Source organism: Anabas testudineus, chromosome 14 (genome assembly GCF_900324465.2).
Source record: "Anabas testudineus chromosome 14, fAnaTes1.2, whole genome shotgun sequence".
Classification (NCBI taxonomy): Eukaryota; Metazoa; Chordata; class Actinopteri; order Anabantiformes; family Anabantidae; genus Anabas; species Anabas testudineus.
Window position 1 is genome coordinate 8,672,373 of NC_046623.1, and position 23,709 is coordinate 8,696,081.

The window sequence follows — 23,709 nt, forward strand, 5'->3', positions numbered from 1 at the left end:
ACCAACAACAACAGCGGTCTGTCGGCCTGCCCTGTCATTTCCAAGATGGCGGACCTCCTCGGTTCAATCTTAAACTCGATGGAAAAGCCTCCAACAGTCGGCGACCAAGAAAGCCGACGAAAGGCTCGAGGTACGCCGCGTATTGTCTAAATAACAACTCGTTTTGCGTTGGTGTGAAACTGCTGAAATGGTTATGATGCGGGACTTAGAAGTGGGTGAAAATGAAAAGGACAGACGAAGAGCGTCTTCCTGGCGCTGCCATTGGAGGGTTGAGCTTTCAAGGAAGCGCCGCCTCACGGAACACGCAGCCCGGCGTGTCCTGCAGACCTGAGGTCAGAGTCTGGACCGCAGGCTGCTGCTGTTACCGCACTCCGGGAACAACCAGTCCCGCAGACTTTGCTTTGTTCTGCTCTGGGATGTTAACTTTGAAAAGAGCTTATTTCTGAACATGAATTGTGCTCTGACTTATAGACATTGAGTTCTTGTGCCCCCCTTCATTTCCTGTCTTGGTACTTTTAGCTAAGTTCCGTGTTTTCCCTGCCAATTAATTCAGTGTATGGAGGTTTCATGTCAATAAAAGTGATTAAGATTGTTAAGCCAGGTTTAAAAGGCTCCAATCAACAACTATATCCATAGTTAACTTACAGCGGAGTTGTGATTAAAGTGACCCTGAATATTTAGGAAATGTGGTTTAACTATTACAGAAAGTTTCTCTTGATTAACTCTGCAAAAAAACAATTAGACTTCATGATTTGTATTAACTTTACCCCCTGTTCTTTAAAGAGCAAGCAGCAAGAATGAAGAAGATGGAGGAAGACGAGAAAAGAAAGAAAGCAGAGTTTAGGAAAAAGGTGAGAGCTTTAGTGCGACGTCTTGCAGACATTGAATAGAGTTATGGCACAGAGTGGCCGTGGCGTCCCTTTCCCAACTCTGACATTATTCATTGCGGCCTCTTACATGACTTGTCTAGATGGAGAAAGAGGTGTCGGATTTCATCCAAGACAGTTCACAACAGAAAAGAAAATACAACCCCATGGGGAAGATTGAAAGGAGCATACTGTAAGTACATATTACTTTACAGCAAATAACATGACGTGCTGCCATTTGCTCACAGGTATTTACGTTTCATTCTTTTTCCTCACAGGCATGATGTCGCCGAAGTGGCTGGTTTGACCTCTTTCTCTTTTGGGGAGGACGAGGAGAGCCGTTATGTCATGCTTTTCAAGAAGGTTTGAATACTTTTTAAGCCACTGTGTGATTATGCCACACAGATAAATCAGTGTGTGACCATTCTTCATCTTGTGGCAGGAGTTTGCTCCATCAGATGAGGAGCTGGAAGCCTATCGCAAAGGGGAGGAGTGGGATCCGAAGCTGGCAGAGCAACGGCGAAGACTAAAAGTAAGACTGGATGCTCTTTCTTTCTGTTCTACTGCTACATCCTGAAGACTTATCTGTCACATATTTAGGTTTGTCTAGGTCGCAGCATTGTATAGCAATAAGATCAACTTAACTTGAACCACCTGGTCTGTTTTGTTGTTTTCATATAAAACTAAGAAAAGTGGAAATATTTGTATCACAGCATAAACATGTGCTCATCCAGACCTACACTGACATTCATAAACAAACTAGGTAAAGATAACAGTTTGATGTAAAGCTGCCATTTTCTTTTTGTTGACATTTCATTATAATAAAATCTTCATAGATTATCGAATCAGTAGTTCATAAAGAAATGCATTTACAAGCAATGCTTGTGTTTGGCAAAGAGCCTTAACAGTAATAATAATGGAAAAATAATGCGTTTGGTTATAGATGCCACTATTATGTTTATGCATTTTAGCATAATCTACAGTTGACTGTAGGAGTCAAATTACCTCCTCAGGGACTATTTCAAAACATGTCATGTTAGAAGAAGGTGAAACAAAAGGCAGATATACAATGGCAAGAAAAACTTTGTGAAACTTTTGGGATTTCATGGTTTTCTGCATTAATTTGTCATAAAATGTGCTCTGATCTTCATCTAAGTCATAACAATAGAATAATAGTAATAGTAACAGTCTGCTTAAAATAATAGTACAAACATTATATGTTTTCATGTTTTTATTGAACATAACATGTAAACATTCACAGTGCAGGGTGATGATATTGGATGTGTTGCTGAAAGCTGTCCTGCCCTTTAAAAACACACACCAGTTTTAGGTTTACTGGTTTCAAGAAGCACTGCCTGATGTGAACCATGCCTCGCAGAAAAGAGCTCTCAGAAGACCAACGATCAAGAATTGTTGACTTGCATTAAGCTGGAAAGGGTTACAAAAGTATCTCCAAAAGCCTTGATGTTCATATGTCCACGGTAAGACAGACTGTCTACAAATGGAGAAAGTTCAGCACTGTTGCTACTCTCCCTAGGTGTGGTCGTCCTGTAAAGGTGACTGCAAGAGCACAGCGCAGAATGCTTAATGAGGTAAAGAAAAATCCTAGAGTGTCAGCTAAAGACTTACAGAAATCTCTGGTACATGCTAACATTTTTGTTGACACATCTACAATAAGGAAAACATTAAACAAGAATGGACTACATGGGAGGACAAATGAAACCAAAATTGAGTTGTTTGTTGTCCGCCAACTGAAGCTCCGCAGAGGATGGGTGATGCAACAGGACAATGACCTAAAGCATACAAGTAATTCAACAAAAGAATAACTTCAACAGAACAAAATACGCCTTCTGGAGTGGCCCAGTCAGAGTCCTGACCTCAACCCGATTGAAATGCTGTGGCATGACCTTAAGAGAGCCATTCACACCAGACATCCCAAGAATATTACTACACTCCTCTTCACAGTTTTCTGAAGAGGAGTGGTCCAAAATGACTCCAGATCGTTGTGCAGGTCTGATCTGCAACTACAGGAAACGTTTGGTTGAGGTTATTGCTGCCAAAGAAAGGTCAACCAGTTATTAAGTCTTATTCAGTCTTATTCTCATACTTTTTCCACCCTGCACTGTGAATGTTTACATGTTATGTTTAATAAAAAGCAGATTTTAAGCAGACTGTGTTTTTCTATTGTTGTGTGTTAAATGAAGATCAGAGCACATTTTATGACAAATTAATGCAGAAAAGCATGAAATTCCAAAAGTTTTTCTTGCCACTGTATCTAAAAACTTAAATTGCAACCTCAAGTGACGCGTAGAATACATTTAGCATTGCAGCTTGGTGATTTGCAGCAGTGCAAGATTAATAGATTGTTCTGTGAATTTCTGTCACAGCTGCCTTTTTCTTTTCTCATTCCTGCAGGAACAAGCTGCATTGGAAGAAGCAACCTCCAGTCAGACAAAGAAGCCCGAAGCATGTCCCAACTCCAACTACAGAGACAAATACAGTCACCTGATTGGCACTGCAGCTGCGAAAGATGCAGCACATACACTAGAGGCCAACAGGGCATATGGCTGTGGTGAGTAAATGTCTCATAGCAAGATAGGAAGGCTTAAATGAATGAATTAATAATTTACAATTGCTCCCCCCTCCCCATTCAAATTGTCTTCCCCCAGTGCCGGTGGCCAACAAAAGAGACACCCGCTCTATAGAGGAAGCCATGAATGCAATTAGAGCAAAGAAACGTCAGAAGAGAGAGGACGACACAGGGGCACACAGCAGCAGTTCTTGAGTCTCCAGTGTTTCTGCTTTCTGTCTACTCTGTGTGTATGTATGTGTGTGTGTGTGTGTGTGTGTGTGTGTGATTTCTTGTGTGTGTGTGTGGATGCAATAGAGTGAACACTCGTAATTCATTCTGTAAATGCAATATCCTTTAGTTACAGACATTTAAAAGTATAACTTATATGACAGGTATGAAATCTCTCTTACAGAGTCAGTGGTGAATTAATAAAATCTTAAACGGACGATGGTCAGGATGTGCGTCAAGTGAGCTGCAGAGTCTTGACAGTGTTCAGAATATCCAGTGTAGTTTTTAAAAGGGAAGCAGAAATTGTGTCTGTTGACCAGATTTTGGCGAGTCTTTCTTTTCCCCCCTCTTAGTCTGTTTGTAACTTTGTAAAGTGAAAGCATGCCATTTCCTCCCCTCACAAGAGGAAGCCCATTTTAGAAAACACTGTTTATTTATCTGTTTGTGGATTTTAGGAATCTGTTATTGAGTCTGTGATTTTCTTTGTTTCAATACATCTGCACTGTGAATTCAACCTACTCCCCGAGCTGAACGTTTTATTGTTAATCCATTTGGTGGTTTATAGTAGGCATCATTATCGGGAGTGGGAGTGACAGATTTCTTGGAATGTGGGTCATTAAATGTTTTTTTTGTTTATCTTCTTCCAGTAAGTATCTCAGCATCCTGATGTCTATTTTAATATGGTTGCACTGTTTTATCATCTGATGTGTGTATTAAATGGAGAACAGTATTAGAGCTTTGTCTGTATGTTGCCTTCATTTCTGCACAGGTTTTGTCATAAACAATATACCATATCAGCTATAGACATTTGTGCATTATTATCTATGAACCAACAAACAACATGGAGGTGATGTGTTTGATGGATTTTTATTTCTTTGCTCCGTATCTAATCTATTTTAGGGTCATGCGTTAACTCTACATTCATCCTTCTGCTTTAGAGATAATATGAATATGTGTCCTGTAGGAGGCGCCGAAGATAAACCAAGAATAAAAAAAAAAAAAAGAGTAGCATTTTTTTTATATCCTTCTTTCACACTGTCCTGCAGTTTCTGTCCTGCAGAAACATATTTATTGCGCGTTGAAGACTCAGACACGCTTATGTAGAAAAAATGAAGTCCATGTTTTTGTTCTTTTTCATCACTTGGTTTGCAGATGCAGAGCTAAACCCCCGGAAAGGTAAGACCCAGTCCCTGCTGATGCTTGTGCTGTCCTGATCAGACGTGTTGGGGCTTTTAAAAAGAAGGAAAAGCATGAAAATGTTCCTCATGTGAGAAGAGTTTTGGCTCCGACTCCTTCACATCTGAGCTCATATTTTAAGATGAACTTCCTCTGTTGCTCTGAACAGAACTTTATTTGCCTCATTTTGTCACAGGAGCCATTAAAAGTGAAATAATGACTAGTTCTGGTTGTTTGTCGCTTTGACACAGAGTGTTTTCAGTATTATTTCATCTGTAGATGCATTAGTGGGTTTCTCCTTTCAGTTTATCTGCACAATATGTGTTTCTCAACAGATCAAGCCTTCTCGTTTTTTTTGTTTTTTTTAATGACACCTAGGGTCCGGAGTCGTGTGCACTTTCAAAGACAAGACATACAGCCCAGGAGACAGCTGGCATCCCTATCTGGAGCCTTTCGGATTTATGTTCTGCATGCGCTGTGTGTGCGCAGAGGTAACGCTTCACCGTGCAACAAACACCTAAAGGAGTATTACGCACAAGTTTGCGCCACTGTGGCAAAGTTGCTGACGTACTGTGAGGGTTTTTTATTTAAAGGTGGCATGTTTGTAAATTCTCCACTGCTGTCTCTTTAGACAGGCCATGTGAAATGTAGCACGATCAAGTGTCCTGCTCTGGCATGTGAAAACCCGGTGTCCGAGCCGCAGCAGTGTTGTCCGAGATGCACAGGTACGCCGTCTTTCTCCAAACGCCTTGTCAGCTCTTGGAATCGCTTCTGGCTGTGAGTTCATAAAGCCTCCTGTCCCGTGTGATCTGCTCTCCGCAGATGAGCCCAGGATTCCTGCAGGACTGAGGGCTTCAGTGAAATCCTGCAGGTATAATGGAAGCATTTACCAGCCAGGGGAGACCTTCACTAAGCACGACCTCTTCCCATCCAAGCAAAGCAATCAGTGTGTTATGTGCACATGCTCTGTAAGTATTTCACTCCTTTTATTTTTAGCTGCACTGGCTTTTTATTATCATATGCTGAATACATGATCATGTAAGATGTAGTGGCCAGAAAAACTATGTGAACCCTTTGGAATTTCGTGGGTTTCTGTATTAAGTTGTCATAAAATGTCCATCTGATGATGATTATGATCTGCAACTAAGTCAAGAGTATTAACAAATACAATGTGCCTAAAATAACACAAAGAAATTCTGATCTTTGATGTCTTTATTAAAAACAATCATAAACACCTCATATTGCTAGTAGGGAAAAGTGAACCCTTGGAATAATTATCTCAAAAACCTAATTGGTGTGAGGTGTTGGCATACGTTAAGAAACTTAACTGGACTACAGCTTCTTTTTCTGACAAAAATTGCTTTTGCCAGAGAGCACACGGACACTCCACAGCAGTATTGGCAAAATGTTTTGTGACCCAACTGTAAAGTATGTTGGAGGAAACATCCTGATTTGGGCCAGCCTGCAGCGATTGGGGAGAAGATGAGGTGTATCAAAGAATTCTTCGGGATAATGTGAGAATGCCTGTACGTCAGCAGAAGTTAAGTGATGCTACAGGACAATGACCGAAAACACTGCAGCAAGTCCACAACAGAATGGCTTCAGAAAAACAAAATCCACCTTCTGGAGTGGTCAAGTCAGATCTCAGACCTAGAGATGCTATGGAGCGACTTGAAGAGAGACACATGGATGACGTCTTAAGAATATGACAGAGATAAAGCATTTCTGCAGGAAGAATAGACTTAAATTCCTCCTGAATGATGTGCAGGTCTGATCCACAGCTACAGGAAGTGTCTGGTTGAGGTTATTAATTCACATACTCTTTCTACTTCACTATGAGGTTTTTATGGTTGTTCTCAAATTAGATATGAAAGATCAGAATTTGTTTTGTGTTATTATTCTGGGCACATTATATTTGTTATCAGATCATATTTCATGACAAATTATTACAGAAACCAATGAAACTCCAAAAGGTTTATATACTTTTTCTTGCCACTGTATTTAAGGAATAAAACTTAAATTCATACTGTATCCAAACTTTGAAGGAAAACTCTACTCATTTACTGATGTGGAGAACAAAGTTATTATGAAATGTATAGATGAAATAAATATCATCTAAAGACACAGAAAAAAAGACCACAGGTGTACTCTTGTGTATGATATATGTAATTTGCTTTGGAAAAAAGCCAAATAAAGTTAATAAAGCTAGTTAAAGAGATTGAGCTGTATCAGAACACACAGTTTGAACCGTCTCTATTATTTTAGTCACATTCTGTAAATATGAGTTCATAGAAATACACTAACAGGTCTACAAACACATGCAGAAACACTGCAGTACTAAAGCCGTTATTTTTGAAGCACATAAATGAAAGAACAAGCCATTTTTTTCTCCCTTTCTTTTCTCAGAATGGAAACATCTTCTGTGCTCTGAAAACCTGCCAACCAATCACCTGTTCCTCACCGGTCTCAGTTCCAGATACCTGCTGTTTGGTGTGTAAAGGTAGCCAAACTCTATACTCCAGGCTGAGAAAACAGCGTTACTGTGTCCTGAAACCTGAAACATTATTCTTTTAGCCCTTTGAGATGTAGGTTAGGACAGAGCACATAGATTACTAATAGGAATGATTTAACATTTTTCATATAGATGTGAATGAAAAACATAACAAAAGTAAAAAAAAAACCAAAAAACTAATCATCAGTCACTGTTTGAGCCAAAGTGGACTTAATGGAAGACGACCAAGGTGGACTCCACTGTTGAAAACAAATCATAAAAGAATAAAATATAAACTGCATAATGACAAACCACAACGCTTCTGGGGGAATGTCAGAGACAAAACTGGAACTTTTTTACTAAATCTCAACATTATCAAGGCAATCTGGAGCAAAACATGCTGCCCACCGTCAGAAAGCTTGGTCTCAATCACAGATCACGGGTCCTCCAACAGGATAATAACCCAAAACACAGCAAAAAAAACACCAAGAATGGCTAAGAACAAATTATTGGACTATTCTGAAGTGGCTTTCTATTAGCTGAAGGAGGAGGAACTGAAACATGCAGTCTGGAGAAGACAGCCTTCAAACCTGAGACAGCTGAAGCAGTTTGCTCATGAGGAGTGGACCAAAATACCTGTTGCTATTACCTTTGTCAGTTTCAAGTTACTTCAGTTACCTTTGTGGGTTTTTCTTTTTTCGAGGAAATGATGCCAATAACTTGTTCACGTCTGTATATGCCATGTTTTCAGTGTCATTTTTATTTTTCCTTATGCATGGTTTTGGTGTTTTTCTTTTAGATCATGGCAGCAGTGGGTCCTCGTCAACTGAGGATGGAAACCAGCAACTGAACAGAGGCGTTGTATGTCCCTCCTAATTTGTCAGAAAATTAACATTACTTCAATATGAAACGCGTCTGTCTTATTGTCATTTTAAATGTAGTATGATTTAGTGTATTTGTGTTGTCAGTTGAGTAGCTTCACTTAAATGACAGGATTGTGGTTCAAGTTTCAAAAGGCAAGTGTCTGCTCTGATGTTCTTGAATGTGACACTGAGATGACTACAAGCTTCAGGGGAGTTGACCCTGACCTTTAACCTTCCTGTCCAAAAAGGCAAAGAAATTACCGACCAATAATTTTCCATGAGCATTGGACAATTTGATATCGCATTTTCCAGATAAATACAGAATCATCCATTTTTTCATCCATTAGAGACATAGTTTGGACATTTTCCTCTAAGATCAATGCTGATTTACGGTTTTGGTCTATTTGAACTCCTGAAAATCAACTTTTTTGATTTTCACTGAAGGGAGACACAACTCAAGCCAATAGCTGGATTGATTTGAGATAACTGCATTTCATTATATCTGTGTTTACAAAAGAGGCATTCAGTGGACCAGTGTTCTGGAGAGCAGAGCAGGGCACGGGTCGACCATGCCGCGCCACCCAGGGTCAGGACTACTCCAAGAGGCCTGGTCCTCAGTAAACTTAACCTCAAAGGGGCTTCAGAAACCACTGTGAAGATTTTGTTGCAGAAGAAACACCAAAGAGGTGAGACTGTCAGAACAGGAGAGATCTTTATAGGTGTTTGATTTTATGGACATGTTCCTCGCAACTTTACGATCGTTTCCATATGTAGCACACCGCTCAGATGTTTTCTATTTTTCCTCAGTGTGTTTATACAATGGCAAGACGTACTCTCATGGAGACATGTGGCACCCAGTTTTGGGGAAGGTCCTGGAATGCATCCTGTGCACTTGTACTGATGGTCTCCAGGACTGCAAACGCATCATGTGTCCCAGCCAGTACCCATGCCAACATCCTTTGAAATCAGCAGGAAAGTGCTGCAAGACTTGTCCAGGTAGTCAAACACAGTTCACGACATAATGAACTGTTTATACTGACATGATGTTGATGGGCTGTAAACATCATCCACACAACTTGTGTCTGTTTTTTGTCTCCAGAGAGTAAAGCAGAAAGTAACCAGACCCAGTGTTATCTTGGATATAAAAATAACCTCTTGGTGTATAAAGTAGAATCGTCTTTGAAAGCCGACCCTTCCCACACAGTTAGGATCATTGCTGTTGAAAGACAAAGTACAGCTGAGGTTGAAGTGCAAGTATGGAAGACTGTAGAAGGTACTGTGACTACTAGTGCCAATTTTACCAAACAAATTATATTTGCTCTCTTGATGAGGGATAAGAAATGTTGTGTCTGTCTTATAAATATGAAGCTGCGGCCAATAAATGGCACATCAAAATAACACAACCTATTTTTTTAGACATGTATCTTTATATCAAATCAAATAAAACATGGTACGCAGTGAGATTTGGAGGTTTGGCCTGTGAATTTCATCGTCTTTTTTAAGCTAAACAACTGCTGGCTCCAGCTTCAAATTTACCATTGAGACAGGACACAGGGATCTGTCTTCACATCTCATCAAAAAGATGAATAAGCGTGTTTCCCAGTTGTGCAGTATTGTTGCACCATTTTGCATGACTTTAATCTCGTGCTCTTCATTTGTACAGGTGTTTTGCAGTTAATGGAAATTGGTGACGTTCAAAGAAAAGATATAATCGATCATCCAGAAAATTACACATTGCTCACAACACTTGACGAAGGTTTGTGAAAAAAAGATTTTTGTTTTAAAAATAAATATTATATAATATTATTTACAGTTTTTCTGACCAATTTAAACTTTTTTCAGAGATGTGGAGAAAGTTTAAAGAGGAAGGAGAAAATCTGAGTAAAGCTCCTCAGACCACAATCTGTGAAGACGGCATTCGGGAGATGATGACCTTCCTAAATGCCAAGCAGACTGAAGACCCGTGTGCACCCTAATGATCACTTTTTTTCATCAACACTTTTGATAAGTACATGCTTGAAACACATTATTAAGTCGTACATGTTGCATTTGGGTCATAAACATTGAATTTCTCATTTATGATGTTGCTGCTTATCAGCCCATAACACTTAATTATCACATATTTCATATTTTCAAATTATTAGGTTACACAACACAGCTTATAGCGGTGCGGTTGGCAACCGTCACTAACTGACAGATTGTTTTTTTCAACCCGTCATCATTTATTTGATTGGGTGGATTTAGTTGGAAGCTCTAAACAAAATGCAAAAAATAAAGAATATAATGCTCTTAAGGATGGAAACAGAGTCAGTATCACACTCGGTATTAAGTGACATTTGGGGTTTAGTATATTTTAAACAAACCCTTTGCGTAACTTTAGGATAATAGTTTGTAGTTTATGTTTGGAAAGCAGCCACGAAAAAAAGCTTTTGAAAGGATGTTAACATATTTATTGTAAATACAAATGGGGGTTTGTATTGTCACCTTATTTAAAGGCCTTGTATTATTTCTGTGTGTATATCTCTCTCTCATACACACAGCATTGATTTTTTTTTTTTTCTAATGTCAGAAATAGACCTAATGCGGCTATTTTTATACAGTCATGGGATTTGGTTTGTTATCATAGCCTAATTACTTTTTACAACTCCACATACCCGGATCATTTGTATTCTTAAATGATTATAGCTGATGCGGCTGAATGCACTCTGTAGCTCTGCTCACAATTTGAACACATAAAGTTTTCTCTGTGTCTTACACCACTGAACACGTTTGTGTGATTTGTTTCTCCCTGTAACTCTTCAAATGTTGAACGGACCGCATGAAATGAAGTGGAGTCGTACGAAGTATGGTGGAAATGTGTCTTTGAGACGGGTTTAAGATGTGGCTCAGGGCTCATAGTTGTTTGAAAGAGATTTGCTGATTCATCTATGGTCTGCATGCCGGCCGCAGCAGAGCGCTCCTAACTGCATCGTCGCCTGAAGGCTTCCATTAAGTAAAGCACTGCGAGGCCAGATCAACTGTGTTCCCGCTGGAGATGAAATGCTATCAGAGGCATGAAAATCAAAAGCAGAAGTTGAAACTCCCTTCGCCCCCTTAACTCACACACATACGCACATTATTTCCCAACACCAGCATTTCCATAAAAATTCCTTGTTGGTAGTTATCATACCTTAATAAGACTAAAATGCCAGATATGGCAGAGACCTAAAAGAGCTTCCTCTTTTAACGTGATGTAAAGATTGTGCCGTTGGATCTAAATGTAGATGAAGAAACCAACGGACATGGTTTATTCAGAAGCAAATCTGAAACAACAGTATTATAGTCAATGTCATCTGGTTCTCGAGTGCTAACGTGATCTGGGAGAGCGGCAACAGCCTTTTTTCCCTCAGCAGCACTGTTTGCAGTCTCGTCGCAGGCCCGTTTGATCAACAGGTGTCAAATCATCGCTGTGGTTCCCATGATTCAGTCAGTGTGCAACAGCAGATTTGGTTAGCTGAGTGGGCGCTTCAGAATAACATTGCTTCATTGAACCCCCGACGTGCTCTCCCTTGTCCCCTCCTCTGCCACAATGACTCATTGTGTTTCTTTCACACTTTGCGCCAGATAGCTCTGTCCGTCTCTCACTAAAGGCATGAAACAATATTTTGAAACAGACACGCTTCCCTTGTACGGCTTCATTACTCTCACCAAACAGCCGTGCTATTTTTGTGTAAGCTGCTGGATCTGACAGATTGCTACAGTCTCTCCCTTAATTGTCTGAAGAGGCCGTTCCAAGTGGAAAGTGTGAGAAAGGGACTACATTATAGTCCAAAGCTAACCAACACTTTCACATTGTCATTTTATCAAGCTGGCTATAAAAAATGAATGTTAAATGTGCATGTTTTAATAATAATAACACCTGTCATTTTGATGAAAGTTGTATCAGTCCACATTTTGTGGATGTTTGATTTTGTCTCAAGGGCCAATTCAGCTATGCATGCTTAATCTTGGCTCTGGCAATTGTAACAGCTGGGGGCAGTCAGTAGGTATAAATCATGCACTCGGTCAGCTCTGTGTATGTGTCCTCCACCCTGCTGCCCATGTAGACCAGATTTAGTGAGAAGTGAGAAGAAAATGTGAGACTCGGGGTCAGGACTCGGCCCTGGATTGGAGGCACTTGTTAGCCATTATTATGATATTAACAAATCTGTTTAGCTTTTGGTTTAAATGGCACTTTCTTCGTGAGGCAGTCAGAGTACATCAAGTCATGCGTGGAGATAATAAAAAATACTTGAAAAGGGTAATGTTCACATTCATAGAGATTTAGGTTTCAGAAGTGTGCAATAGTAATGCAGTACAAATGAAAGCAGCTGGGCTGAACTCGTTTCAGAGGTTTAAAAAGTCTCCTCGTTTTTGTCATCTGATGATGAGTAGTTCCCTGCAGATGTGTACAAAGTTAGTGAGGAACTGAAGCATTGCAGGCAGTCTTTTGATTCAAAGGGAGCCAAACTGTGTTAAGTTAATTACGGCTGATAGATGTGTTTGCTTTCATAGCTGATTAAGGTGCTCAGCAGAACCCCTGAGTTTATACTTCATTGAAATACTTCCGAAATCTATCAAGGGCTCTGTTTTTTACACCCTTACCCTTTCATTAATTAAGTTGGCCCTGATCATTTCAGCTGATGGTTGGCATATGGCCAAGAAAACACGGACAGTGCCGAGATACATGCCATGAGCAGTTTGGTCTTCATCCCCTTTATCCTGAGCGGCTCGGCTTAGAGGTCCAAAATTTTAAACACATGCTTGTAATGACTGTAAACTATTAAAGACAGACCACGGCGAGATTGTTTGTTTCACACAATAAAGAAGGCCGGCAACAACTTCACAGTTGTGATCTGTAATTAAAAAATGGCCACTTTTCAGATGTCAGTCAGACTAACCAAAGCCTTTCCAGGATTACATGACAAGTGCGTTACAGTTCAATTGTTCATCAAAAGAAATAATGAATAGGTCCAGTCTGCAGTGAACTCATTTGGCACATGAGTAATGAGGAGTGTTGATGAGGTATTCAGGCCTGTTCTTCCTGAGCCAAATCTGGTGTCTGAGTCTCCACAGGGTTATTCTCAAAGCTTAACTGTTGGCCCTCAATTTCAGAGTCAAACAGATCTTACCCAAACATTTCTCTGGCTTGATTGCTGCAACGACTTCTGCAAACACGAAATCGTACTATGCTCGAATATACAGAGGGAAAAAAAACATATAGATATATAAACACAGATCTATCTTTCCCTGCCACAGACCATCAATGCCTCTCTCCACCATGTGTTTTGTTATTTTTGCTTTTTGGACAGAGTATGTGGCTCTCCTGCCAGATTTTGTTATATCACCAAGAGCATGGATACAAATGTGTTTTCAGTTAATAACTCACTCCATCAGTTTTCCATGGTTTCAAGGTTACAGAGGAAAAAAAAAAAAGCATAACTGAGCATATTTGTCATCTGTTTGATTATTCTTGTTGGTGTTAGTGAAAGGAAGAGTCCAGTAAAAATAAAAAAGTGAAACTACCTTTTTCCTTACCACAGTGAACCCTCTGGAATAGTTTTCCATATTTGTAAGAAATGGATCAGAAACATGTGGATTGTGTAATTATATTCAGTCTTGAAGTGATTTGTCACATTAATGGACCATTTTCACTTCTTTAGCATGCACGCCTCCCTTAGGTCATTGAAGTGGAACTTCACTGATTTCAACTCGATTCTTTTACTTCTAGTTTGGAGGACAACATGTGTATCGATGGTATTAAACGTCCCTTTGCCTTCCCCTATATTCATTTATTCTTTCTCTTAATGCCATTCATATACATGTACTCCCCAAATCAGGACCAGAAGAAGCAAGGGGAATCTGTGAAGTGTGAATCACTAAATTACTAAAAGTCCCTGATGCTGCATGTGATTAGAAATTTTTAAGTGGCTTGTTTTAGTGGATTTACAATAGCTGGAACACTCAAAAGGAAGAAATCATAAAAGAACCTGAAGCTTAATACTCTTGTCCTTCACTGTCTTGTTAACATGTGCATGTGGAGATACCAGTGTTTCTGAAAGGTTACTTCAGGGTTTTGTGAGGCTAATGAGGTAAGTGGATGCCTACTGCCAGACTGAAACATAACAGCTGATACATTGACTGATCATTGCCCAAAACTGTGGAAATTGAACAGGTAGCAGGAACAACCTCTTACACAATAGTTTGCCCTTTTTCTTTTCTACACTGCACTTATGTAAGTGTACAGTAGATGTTTGTCCAAATTATTGTCACTTGCAAATTACTACATTCAGGCAAAAATAAATTCACACTAAGACTGGCTGAAGAACAAGACACATCTTGTTACTGAAAAAACAGGAGATTCTCAGACGGCCTTATGCTGAGATATACTGTTTCTACTTGATTTGATAAAAATTCTATATCGCCTGATCACATGAAGTGTCTAAGATTTTTAGATTACTACTGTGGGATATATTTGCAAAATGAGTTCAGCTGAGTGGGTCTGAGCTCCATTGGACTGGAAAATTATCTCATTACCATCAAATATACTGCTAAATGTGAAAAAACAGAAAACCCTCAGTAGACCCCCAGACTGAAGGTCAGGTGTTTCAGCAACACTGCTGAAAAGACTGTATTTCAAATGGTCTGGATAATAACAATAGCAATGTCAAATAGGATTAATACAATAAAATTAAATTCTGAAAGTTACAATCACAGCTGCTGCAGTAACGTGTTAATGCAGAGTTTCCATGTATAACATTTCCAAGTTATATTTAAAGTTATCACAGGACTGGTATAAAGTAAAAGGAGTTAAGGATGTCAGAAAACACCTATGAAGCAGCATTAATTTGTTGTGCAAACACAATTAGGAGCGTGGGGGTTTAGAAAATGGATGCTGGAACTGATCTCTTCCTCACAGATTATCACAGCCTGATGGCCTATATGCATGCTGGATTGAATCTGTTCACAGCACTGGTGGTGCAGCTGCTACGAATCATCAACATATGCTTGTCACAGTATTAATCAAAGAGACTCATGGGAACAGGCAAAGAAGAAATGTTTCAATAGATGCCACCCAGTTACAACTACTGACCATCAGAGTACCATCTACATGAACATGTATTAAATTTTTCATCTGCATGAACCTCATACTATAGGGGCTAAAACCTTTTATAGCTTTCCGGCTATAGAAAAGTGCAGCCAACTTGTTTTTGGCGGTAAACTAAAAAAAAAAAAAAAAAAATGTGATTCAATAAGGGTTCAATATGATGCATAAAACACAAGATTAATTCATGATCAAGAGATCACACTTTAGCTAAAGACTTGTAGCCTAGTTGGAGCTTGTGCGCAGGGGTTCAGCTTTGTTTAGGTCGGCGTTTCTATTGGACTCAACATCAAATGCTTGTTCCATTGTTTTCTTATAGACCATCTTGTACTTTGTCTTCATGTCCCTCAGTAGAGACAGAGCTTCTTTATGTTCTTGCCTGTTAACGCCTGCCGTGCTGCGTACGACGCTACCTGAACAGGAAACAAAGGGTTATATAAAGACAGGGGAAGTTACCTGAAATCAGCTTTACCAGAAAGGTGCATACTTAAGTCGACTTCTGTTATCGTTGTGCTCCTTTTGATTTCCTTGATCATTTCATCTACCCTCTCACTTTGCTGCTTTATTGGTTTTAACGGTGGAAGATTCTGAATCTGTGTGTGCAGAGAAGTATTTTTTTAAGTCATAAGAGGAGTATGAAAACAGTTCCCTTGCAGTTCTTACTAAGTTTGTATAATTTGACAATCGAAGAGATCGAAGGCAAATGCAAGTGAACTGAAAAATACAAAACCCTTTTCTCTCGTTCTCTGTATGCTGTCTGGATGCTATCAAGTTTTGGTTTTGAATCTCTGTAAACATTAAGATTCTTCAGTGTGTGTTCCAGCATCCGAACAGCTGTTTGAATTCCTGTTAAAAGAAAAAAAAAAAAAGCATGACTATTCCCCTTTACTATGGGGCCATTTTATAGCCAAGCTCTTTGGGGCTTGGGGAAAACGTACAAAAATAAATAGCTGCAGATGAAACTGCAGTCCACAGTCCTCACCAATGGGCTCCACGGCATCGGGATTTAGTTTTGCATCCATCAACATTTTGTAACAGTCAAAATCTTCAGGAATGCCGTCGTCCACATCGCTCTCTTTGTTCACCGCAGTTTGTTTTTCATCAGTTCGAAGATCATACTCAGGAACGTCTGTTGCCTGAATGTGAAATAACATTCAGCATGGAGAGAAAATGCAGAGAGATGACAACCAAACGTGCATTTTTAGAAGAGCTTATAAACTAGAAGGTTATAGAATTGTATTTTTACCAAAATGAGTAATAGTAAAACCCCAAAAACTGGACCTGCACACACCTGAGTAACAAAGAAGTGCTCTGTATGTTTTTGGAAGGTGTCGTCTCTGCTAATGTTTCCCTCAGACTCTCGTGCTCCCTTAAGAGTCTCCTCACTTTTTTCCACCTGCGTCTGTGCAGGACGAGTAGTATCCATCAACAATGGTTTCTTTAACACATGTGGGACTCTACTTTCCACCTGCAATACAGAAATGTCAAAAGAAGATTTAATGATGTGCAATATCTGTAAAATCTACAGAGTCTGTGTCACACAGATCTAAATCAAACCTTCCACTTTGGATCAGTGGACACCTTCAGTGGGAGCTTCACAATGTCTTGTGTCTTCTTACGCTTAATTGTTATCCCCAGTCTCTCTTGAAGGTAATAGGTGAGTAATGGAGGGTCTCCTGTGTTCGGACAAAGATATGAAGGAGATTTCAACATCCAAAATCCTGAACTAATGTTTAAAAACTGCCTTTTTAAGAAAAATATTTTACCACTTCTCTCTGTAGTCAGAGGATTAGAGTGAATATCAATTTCACGAAGCACCGGGAAGAGGGCGACAGGCATCAGTGCTTCTTCCTCTGCGATCTGATGACAAAGACCTGTTGAGTAATGCTAGTTCTTCAATATGTAAATACATATTTTTATATACAAATGAGCAAACACACCTTGTTGTTGGCTAAATTGAGGAACTGAAGCTCTGGTAGTGGCAAACTAGATCTGGATCCCTCCCAGTTTTCCTTGAGAAAAAGGGTGACCAATGTCAGTCGCGATTATTTAATGCACAGGTTTAAAATGTGGATAATAGAAGCATGTGATGAAACATCAACAACAATAAATCACCTCTGGAATCCATTTGAAATTCTCCTCAGTATTAGGATCTGGTCCAGTGTGAGCTGGATTCAGGGATGAAAATGTCTAAATCAGTATTTGGATATTCACTCAGTGAAAACTCTGACATGCACGGGCAATATGGATTAAACATATTATGAGCATTTACCAACACCCTCTTCTTTAGTTTGCTCTTCAACAGAGGTCTGAGCAGGTTCTGAGCCGCCCATCAGTTGCAAATACGGTACTTGTGACACGCGGTTCCCCTGAAGATTTAGGTACTTTAGCCTAGAAATGACAATTCAAAATGAATTGCTTTGATAGATTTTGAGGTGCTTTCATTCAGCAGTTTAGTATTACAGTATGGTTTGTGTATTTGCAATATATAGATAAAAAAGAAAATCAATCAATGTAGCAGAAGATAGAAATATAGGAAACATCCGACCACATTGTGACCTCTTAAGGTTTGCGACACTGCTGAAGACTCCAGAAGACAGTTTGTTATCGTCAAGCATCAGGACTTCGAGAGCACTAAATTGTGCATCTTCTTCCTTAGCCAGCCTAAACAAAACGAATTATAGCAGCACAATTAACCAATATATTAGAAATTATAAACACTGAGTGCATTTTATGTTAAAATCTACAGAGTTACGTGCACATCATTTACATTTTTACATTTAGTCATTTAGCAGAGTTATCCAAAGCGACTTACAAGTGAGGAACAAGGCAAGCAAACAAAATCTAAGTCAAGGAGAAACAACATCAAAGCAGAGTGCCACGAAAAAGTGTTTCTGTTTCAAGAGATGTTAGAAAGAAAGGGTAGAATTTTTTTTTTTTTTTTTTTTTTAAGTGCAAAGGAAGATGCGGAAGAGTTCTGTTTTCAGCAGTTTTTCATCAAACATACAAATACAGACAGTGTATTTTTAAAAGGCAAAATGTAAATAGCAGCAGGGAAAATGAACAGAGTGAACAGCCTAAAGATGATGAGAAGACTTTGGACCAAGATGTAAAGCTTTTCTTCTTGTTAGGTCATGATATGTATGTGCACACCACTATCTTCTCAGCTTTGTACCGGCACACAGTACCTAACTGCTGAGCAGGTGTTCTGTTTCTCCTTGCATTTGCTTGTGCACCCCCTTTTGGTCAATTTTAAACTGTTTCAAATACACATTCAGTTTGTTTTATGTTTATTGATACAGTTATGCAGTTTAAACGATTATCTACTGCAAGTTTTTCCATTTTCGCCACAACATATAAGCAAATGTTGTCAGATTAATTGATTTTAGTATAAATCTGCATCAAAATAATGGATTACAACTAAAGAAGAAGAAAAAAAACACGCATTCAGCTTTAAAGTACTGTACGCACAGTTGAGGGATTTCACGACTGGATGAGCCCAGGTTAGGAGGAAGATGATGAAGCTGATTTCCTGTGAGATGAAGAACTTTCAGACGTGGAAGCCGACCGACGGAAACAATATCATCAGCTGATAAATAGTTGTAGGACAAATTCAAAATCTGTGGGGACATCAATAACTTTAGATAAACACTACGGTATCAGGAAGCATCTGTTAACTACTGCAACATGATAAAAATTCCAAATATACCTCAAGATGATGGAAGTCAGCAGCATCAAAAGTCATGTTGCAAATTCCATTTAGAGACAGATTGAGTTCTCTTAAAGACACAAAGCTGCTGAAAGACCCTATAGAGAAACAAATTACATTTTATAAAAGTCTTTTTGTAATAAACACAACATCATATTAAAGGTGTAATATGAGAGAAATCACCTAAAGAGAGGCAGTTAATACATGCATCAATGTAAGCGACATTGTCAAACATCTTCAAGTCTTCTGGTTTGACCTGAGCACAACAAGAGGAACGCATTTTAACTTTAATTTTGATTTATGTTTTACTGACAGACAAAAGAAGCTGACACTTACAGAATTCAGGTTCTGCTCACTGATGTCAACGGAGCAGAGCTCAGACGGTTTGTCAACACAATGTAACTGGAGCTACAAAAGAAAATAGTCCTGTGTGATTTTGCTACTAATCAAATACAAAACTCTCCCATATATTTTTCAGTGACTCACCAGGAGGGGTCCATCCAACGTCTTTCCAGCACTATCAGTCACACTGCTGCCTTTATACCTATCTTTTATTCTTCTGTTCAAACTCTTGTAGTTCTGCTCCTCTGCTTTTGTGTACGCCACAAGCCAATGACCAGCACCTGCATGAAAAGTTAGATTTCATTAAATACTGCTATTGTTATTTGCAGATTTACAAATATTTACCAAGATGGAGGAGGATTTTTCACAACCTGGCAACCCAAGTGTTACTGGATAGAGGTGGAAACAATCCTCGGATTATTTATTTAAATGAAGTATCAATTCCACAGTGTAGAAATACTCTAAAAGTCCTGTATCTCATTGTTTTCTCTAGTCTCATTTTCCAATAAGATCGGGAAGTTATTTATTTGCATCCAAACAACTAATAATATTTAACTTAGCACAAGTTAAGTAGCATTTATTTCGTTAACTCACCTTCTCTACTTCGACGGAGTAATGTCCGAGCTGGGAAACAGTTAGTAACCATTAGTCCATCATTAGATTTGCAGGGTGCAGCACTCATCGTCTGATCTATTCATCAATAAACAACTTCTTATGCTAAAAAGAGATAAAAACATTTTTCACGCACTGAACTGACAAAACCAGCGAACGTTACTTAGCAACGCGTTTGATAGGGAGCCACACTGTAGCGCCCTGTGTCCTAGCAACAGCCAGTGAGAGGACAGCGGCCCCTCCCCTCCAGCAGGGGGCGGTAACAGGTGGAGCAGGTGGAAAGACCGGGGACCGAGCGGGTCAAAGATGAGTTTCGACGGCGAGACACTTCACCGCCTGACTAGCTTAACGTGTTTTATGACATTGAACGTTTGTTGATACGGGTATGCAGCAGTTTTAATATATAACACACTGTATTTATTTACGTATCAGAACGAATGTACCCCCGTTAGCATTGAGGTAGCGTCTAATCAATTGTACGCAATGCGCATGTGTCGCGCAGGAGACCGTCGTGGCAGCTCGTTTTTGATTTCTCCTCCTTTATAACGCCAGCTAGCTCCTTTTTCTCAAATGTAGTTATTATATCTGCACACTGCTTAGGATTTACACGATAGCGTGAATAGTTGGTGGTTCCTCTGGTGTAGCTATTGAAGCCAGGACGCGGCCAAGCGAACCCGGAAGTGACCGTGCGGGTGTCTCTCACTTCAGTGTCGTCCTCTCTTCTGTTGAGACCTTCTCGTCAGTGTCGTGAACATCAGAGGTCCGACGGCGTGAAATTGAACGGTATAATGCCGTTAACGCAAAGATCAAGGGTGACAGATGTGAAGAGTGAAAAGTGAAGGTAAGGGCTCTGCTGCAGCATACACTAAATCCGGCTTGTACCAGCGTAATCGTATGTGACTGTGAAGCTGCTGGAGTGTGAACTCCTGTGTGTCTGTGTTAAATATTGTTACAAGCCCAAAACAAGCTTGTCACAGCCGTGTCATACAACTGGAACATATTCTATTCCCAGGAACTCTGATCCACCATGGGAAACACACCATCAAAAAGTGGCAGCGGAGAGGAACCGGTCAAAACAATCTTGTTTGAAAAAGAACCAAGTGGGATAACATACAGGATCCCTGCTCTCATTTACCTGAGGCACAGTCGCACCTTCCTCGCCTTTGCAGAGAAAAGATCATCGCCCTCCGACCATGATGCTAAAATCCTTGTTATGAGAAGAGGAACGATGAAGGACGATGGATCTGTTCAGGTTATTGTTCATATATAGAGACAGACATGTATACACTTACTCTAAGTAATAACAACAATAGATAAAAATAAGCTTATTGTTCAATGCTAACTTGAAAACTATCAACGCTATTATTGTCTTTTGTTGTGTTTTTCCAGTGGTCGACCAGCGAGGAGCTGTCAACCGCCTGTCTACCAAACCACCGCACTATGAATCCTTGCCCTGTGTTTGAGAAAAACAGCAAAACGCTGTTTTTATTTTTCATCTGCATCTTGGGAAACATCACAGAGATTAAGCAGATCATCACAGGTAAGAACAGAGTGCGACTTTGCTGTGTTAGCAGCAGCGACGATGGGCAAACCTGGAGTCAAGTGAAAGACTTAACAGAAAGTGTGATCGGTGAAACGATCCATAAGTGGGCCACATTCGCTGTGGGTCCCGGCCACGGTGTTCAGCTGGAGAACGGCAGATTGATCATCCCAGCCTATGCCTATTATGTCCCTCACAGATGCTGTTCCTTCCCCATTCCCTTTACAGTTTTCCCACGGGCGCTGTCAGTTTATAGTGAGGACTTTGGACAGACTTGGCATATAGGTAAAATGCTTCGAAAAAGGTCATGTGAGTGTGAAATGGCAGAAATCATAGACCACGAGGGTAGGAGTCATCTTTACTGCAATGCTCGTCACACTGGAGGCCACAGATGTGAGGCCCTGAGTGAAAACAGCGGCGTGTATTTTGACAAGCCCCACATGGCCCCAGAGCTCGTCGAACCACGTTCAGGCTGTCAGGGCAGTGTCATTGGTTTTCCCGCTCCTGAATTTATCCCCAATGATGATGCCGAAAGCAAAGCTTGTGGCACATCTCTCTTGTCTCCGGACACACAAACCTGGCTCCTCTTCATGCACCCAACCAATAAGTCGAGAAGGAGGGATATGGGTGTGTATTTGAACCGATCCCCCCTCCACTCGTCAGGATGGGACAAGCCGAGGATCATCCACAGTGGACCCAGTGGCTACTCAGACCTGGCTTACAGTGAGGACAAGGATCAGTTTTCGTGCCTGATGGAGTGTGGGAAAGAAAGTGAACTTGAGCATATTGCGTTTGTGTCGTTTACCCTCAACGATGTCATGCAGAGCGACAGTAAGAAAGAAAAGAAGATGCGTTGAATTGTGGTCGTTGTATTTCTGCATTTACAAAGCTCCAACATTGTCCCGCAAACTAAGAAAACAAGAAAAATAAGCCACTAAATAAGCTGTGCAGTAACATCTGTCTGTGTTTACTGTTGTTCTACATTCTGGAGATGATAATGCATGCATGAGCCGTGTGTTTTGATGTCTCCTTGTTTACATGAAAAAGTAATTTAAGTCTTAGTAGTATTAATATGCAACCAGCAGTAATAGGAAGGAAACTATTTTTATAGGTAGGGTGGTGGACTTAAAGCATGCTGTGCTGGACTCTCATTCTTAACACAGGCTTTATGTGTAGCATGTTTGACAAGCACTTCATACCCATTTCTGCATCTTATTAAACTGTCGGTATTTTCGGAGCTGTGGAGAGAATTTGCCTACCTCTTTATTTTCATATGAAGATCATGGCAGGCCTTGCAAAGTAGGGTGTAGAGTTTTCCTCCATGCTCAGTCTCTTCTTTATATTTAGTATATTCTGATTCACATATGCCTTCTACTCCGCTAAAACTTTAGCCGTGCCGCAGTCTGTCGGTGCACAACTTTCTTTGATGGTCACAGTGGATGCTAGAAAGCAACAAAACTGGACAGAAAAGAGCAGCATTACTATTTCTTTTCTTTTTTTTTTGCCACACAGGAAGTTTTGAGAAAAGTTCAATTATCTGCATTGCCTCTCTGTGGGTTAATGTTGGCTATACTCTGATCTGTTTCTGATCCTTAAGCCCAAGTTCCTCCTTGCACACTGAATTCTGCCTGTCTGTAACACCCTCTCTGCTCTGCTCCACCACCACCAAATACTCTGACAGATCCTTTGTATGGATTTAATGAAGATGCTTCACACGAGTGGAGTTGCCAAAAAATGTTGACGAGACCAGACAAACTGTATCAGTCTAATGGCCTAAAAGGAAAAACAGCTGATCAATTTAAGAGAGATTTGCAGCAAGCTACTTCTTTTAATATTTAATTTAAGATATATTATTTATTTATTGGCACATTCAGCATGGTTTTCCGAACACTCCTTTCCCCTGACACGATGAAGTGCAGTAATATGACCAGGTATGAGTCAGGCTGTTGATTATCAAATGTAAGTATTTAACAGAAGATAAAAAAAACACCATTCATAAAACCACACAACACACACACACAACCTTGTACTGAGTGACTTTAAAATCCCTCTTTGCCTAATGTTGTTGGGCAAAATGCCTCCAGGTGGTTTTACACTAGTTTTCTTGTGTTTTTGTTGTTGGAAGTGACAAAACCTGCATGAAACATGTATTTTATTAGAAAATAAAAGTAACCTGTGATGACCTAA

General features: G+C 39.9%; 4 protein-coding genes across 5 annotated transcripts; 3 read left to right on the forward strand and 1 right to left on the reverse strand.

The window, feature by feature from the left end:
- Positions 1-4,401, forward strand: spag7 (sperm associated antigen 7). The gene is made up of 7 exons (XM_026369958.1): positions 1-130; positions 784-851; positions 971-1,059; positions 1,145-1,229; positions 1,309-1,398; positions 3,282-3,438; positions 3,536-4,401. Exons 1-7 carry the CDS (start codon positions 46-48, stop codon positions 3,649-3,651), a joined length of 690 nt encoding a protein of 229 aa, XP_026225743.1. The 5' UTR covers positions 1-45; the 3' UTR covers positions 3,652-4,401.
- A 317-nt stretch (positions 4,402-4,718) lies between these two features.
- chrdl2 (chordin-like 2) lies at positions 4,719-10,950 on the forward strand. The gene is made up of 11 exons (XM_026372182.1): positions 4,719-4,842; positions 5,221-5,333; positions 5,474-5,567; positions 5,665-5,810; positions 7,249-7,342; positions 8,133-8,194; positions 8,714-8,882; positions 9,004-9,192; positions 9,296-9,469; positions 9,860-9,952; positions 10,039-10,950. Exons 1-11 carry the CDS (start codon positions 4,776-4,778, stop codon positions 10,170-10,172), a joined length of 1,335 nt encoding a protein of 444 aa, XP_026227967.1. The 5' UTR covers positions 4,719-4,775; the 3' UTR covers positions 10,173-10,950.
- Positions 10,951-14,807: 3,857 nt separating this feature from the next.
- On the reverse strand, positions 14,808-20,118 carry xrra1 (X-ray radiation resistance associated 1). Of its 2 annotated transcripts, none has more exons than XM_026372693.1 (17): positions 19,965-20,118; positions 19,515-19,651; positions 19,365-19,436; positions 19,212-19,284; positions 19,029-19,126; positions 18,791-18,939; positions 17,879-17,983; positions 17,592-17,710; positions 17,435-17,487; positions 17,260-17,331; positions 17,086-17,179; positions 16,901-16,995; positions 16,611-16,787; positions 16,302-16,455; positions 16,050-16,165; positions 15,807-15,912; positions 14,808-15,732 (listed from the first exon to the last, which is right to left on the reverse strand). In XM_026372693.1, exons 1-17 carry the CDS (start codon positions 20,050-20,052, stop codon positions 15,545-15,547), a joined length of 1,896 nt encoding a protein of 631 aa, XP_026228478.1. In that variant the 5' UTR covers positions 20,053-20,118; the 3' UTR covers positions 14,808-15,544. The 2 variants fall into 2 exon arrangements, with proteins under 2 accessions (XP_026228478.1, XP_026228477.1); XM_026372692.1 differs by having other exon boundaries at positions 16,877-16,995.
- A 165-nt stretch (positions 20,119-20,283) lies between these two features.
- On the forward strand, positions 20,284-23,709 carry neu3.1 (sialidase 3 (membrane sialidase), tandem duplicate 1). The gene is made up of 4 exons (XM_026372695.2): positions 20,284-20,365; positions 20,691-20,823; positions 20,995-21,234; positions 21,372-23,709. The coding sequence occupies exons 3-4, from the start codon at positions 21,010-21,012 to the stop codon at positions 22,377-22,379; spliced, it is 1,233 nt and encodes a 410-aa protein (XP_026228480.1). The 5' UTR covers positions 20,284-20,365; positions 20,691-20,823; positions 20,995-21,009; the 3' UTR covers positions 22,380-23,709.

Excerpts from the sequence above, each read along its gene's own strand:
- chrdl2 (XM_026372182.1), top strand. The coding sequence starts at position 4,776 with ATGAAGTCCATGTTTTTGTTCTTTTTCATCACTTGGTTTGCAGATGCA. Across the intron at positions 5,811-7,248 it reads GTGTTATGTGCACATGCTCT|AATGGAAACATCTTCTGTGC; the intron begins GTAAGTATTTCA and ends TTCTTTTCTCAG. Across the intron at positions 9,193-9,295 it reads GTGCTGCAAGACTTGTCCAG|AGAGTAAAGCAGAAAGTAAC; the intron begins GTAGTCAAACAC and ends TTTTGTCTCCAG.
- xrra1 (XM_026372692.1), bottom strand. The coding sequence starts at position 20,052 with ATGAGTGCTGCACCCTGCAAATCTAATGATGGACTAATGGTTACTAAC. Across the intron at positions 17,488-17,591 it reads AACTAAAGAAGAGGGTGTTG|CTCACACTGGACCAGATCCT; the intron begins GTAAATGCTCAT and ends CCCTGAATCCAG. Across the intron at positions 16,996-17,085 it reads TCTGACTACAGAGAGAAGTG|GAGACCCTCCATTACTCACC; the intron begins GTAAAATATTTT and ends GTCCGAACACAG.
- neu3.1 (XM_026372695.2), top strand. The coding sequence starts at position 21,010 with ATGGGAAACACACCATCAAAAAGTGGCAGCGGAGAGGAACCGGTCAAA. Across the intron at positions 21,235-21,371 it reads AGGACGATGGATCTGTTCAG|TGGTCGACCAGCGAGGAGCT; the intron begins GTTATTGTTCAT and ends GTGTTTTTCCAG.
- spag7 (XM_026369958.1), top strand. The coding sequence starts at position 46 with ATGGCGGACCTCCTCGGTTCAATCTTAAACTCGATGGAAAAGCCTCCA. Across the intron at positions 1,060-1,144 it reads AAGATTGAAAGGAGCATACT|GCATGATGTCGCCGAAGTGG; the intron begins GTAAGTACATAT and ends TTTTCCTCACAG. Across the intron at positions 1,399-3,281 it reads AGCAACGGCGAAGACTAAAA|GAACAAGCTGCATTGGAAGA; the intron begins GTAAGACTGGAT and ends TCATTCCTGCAG.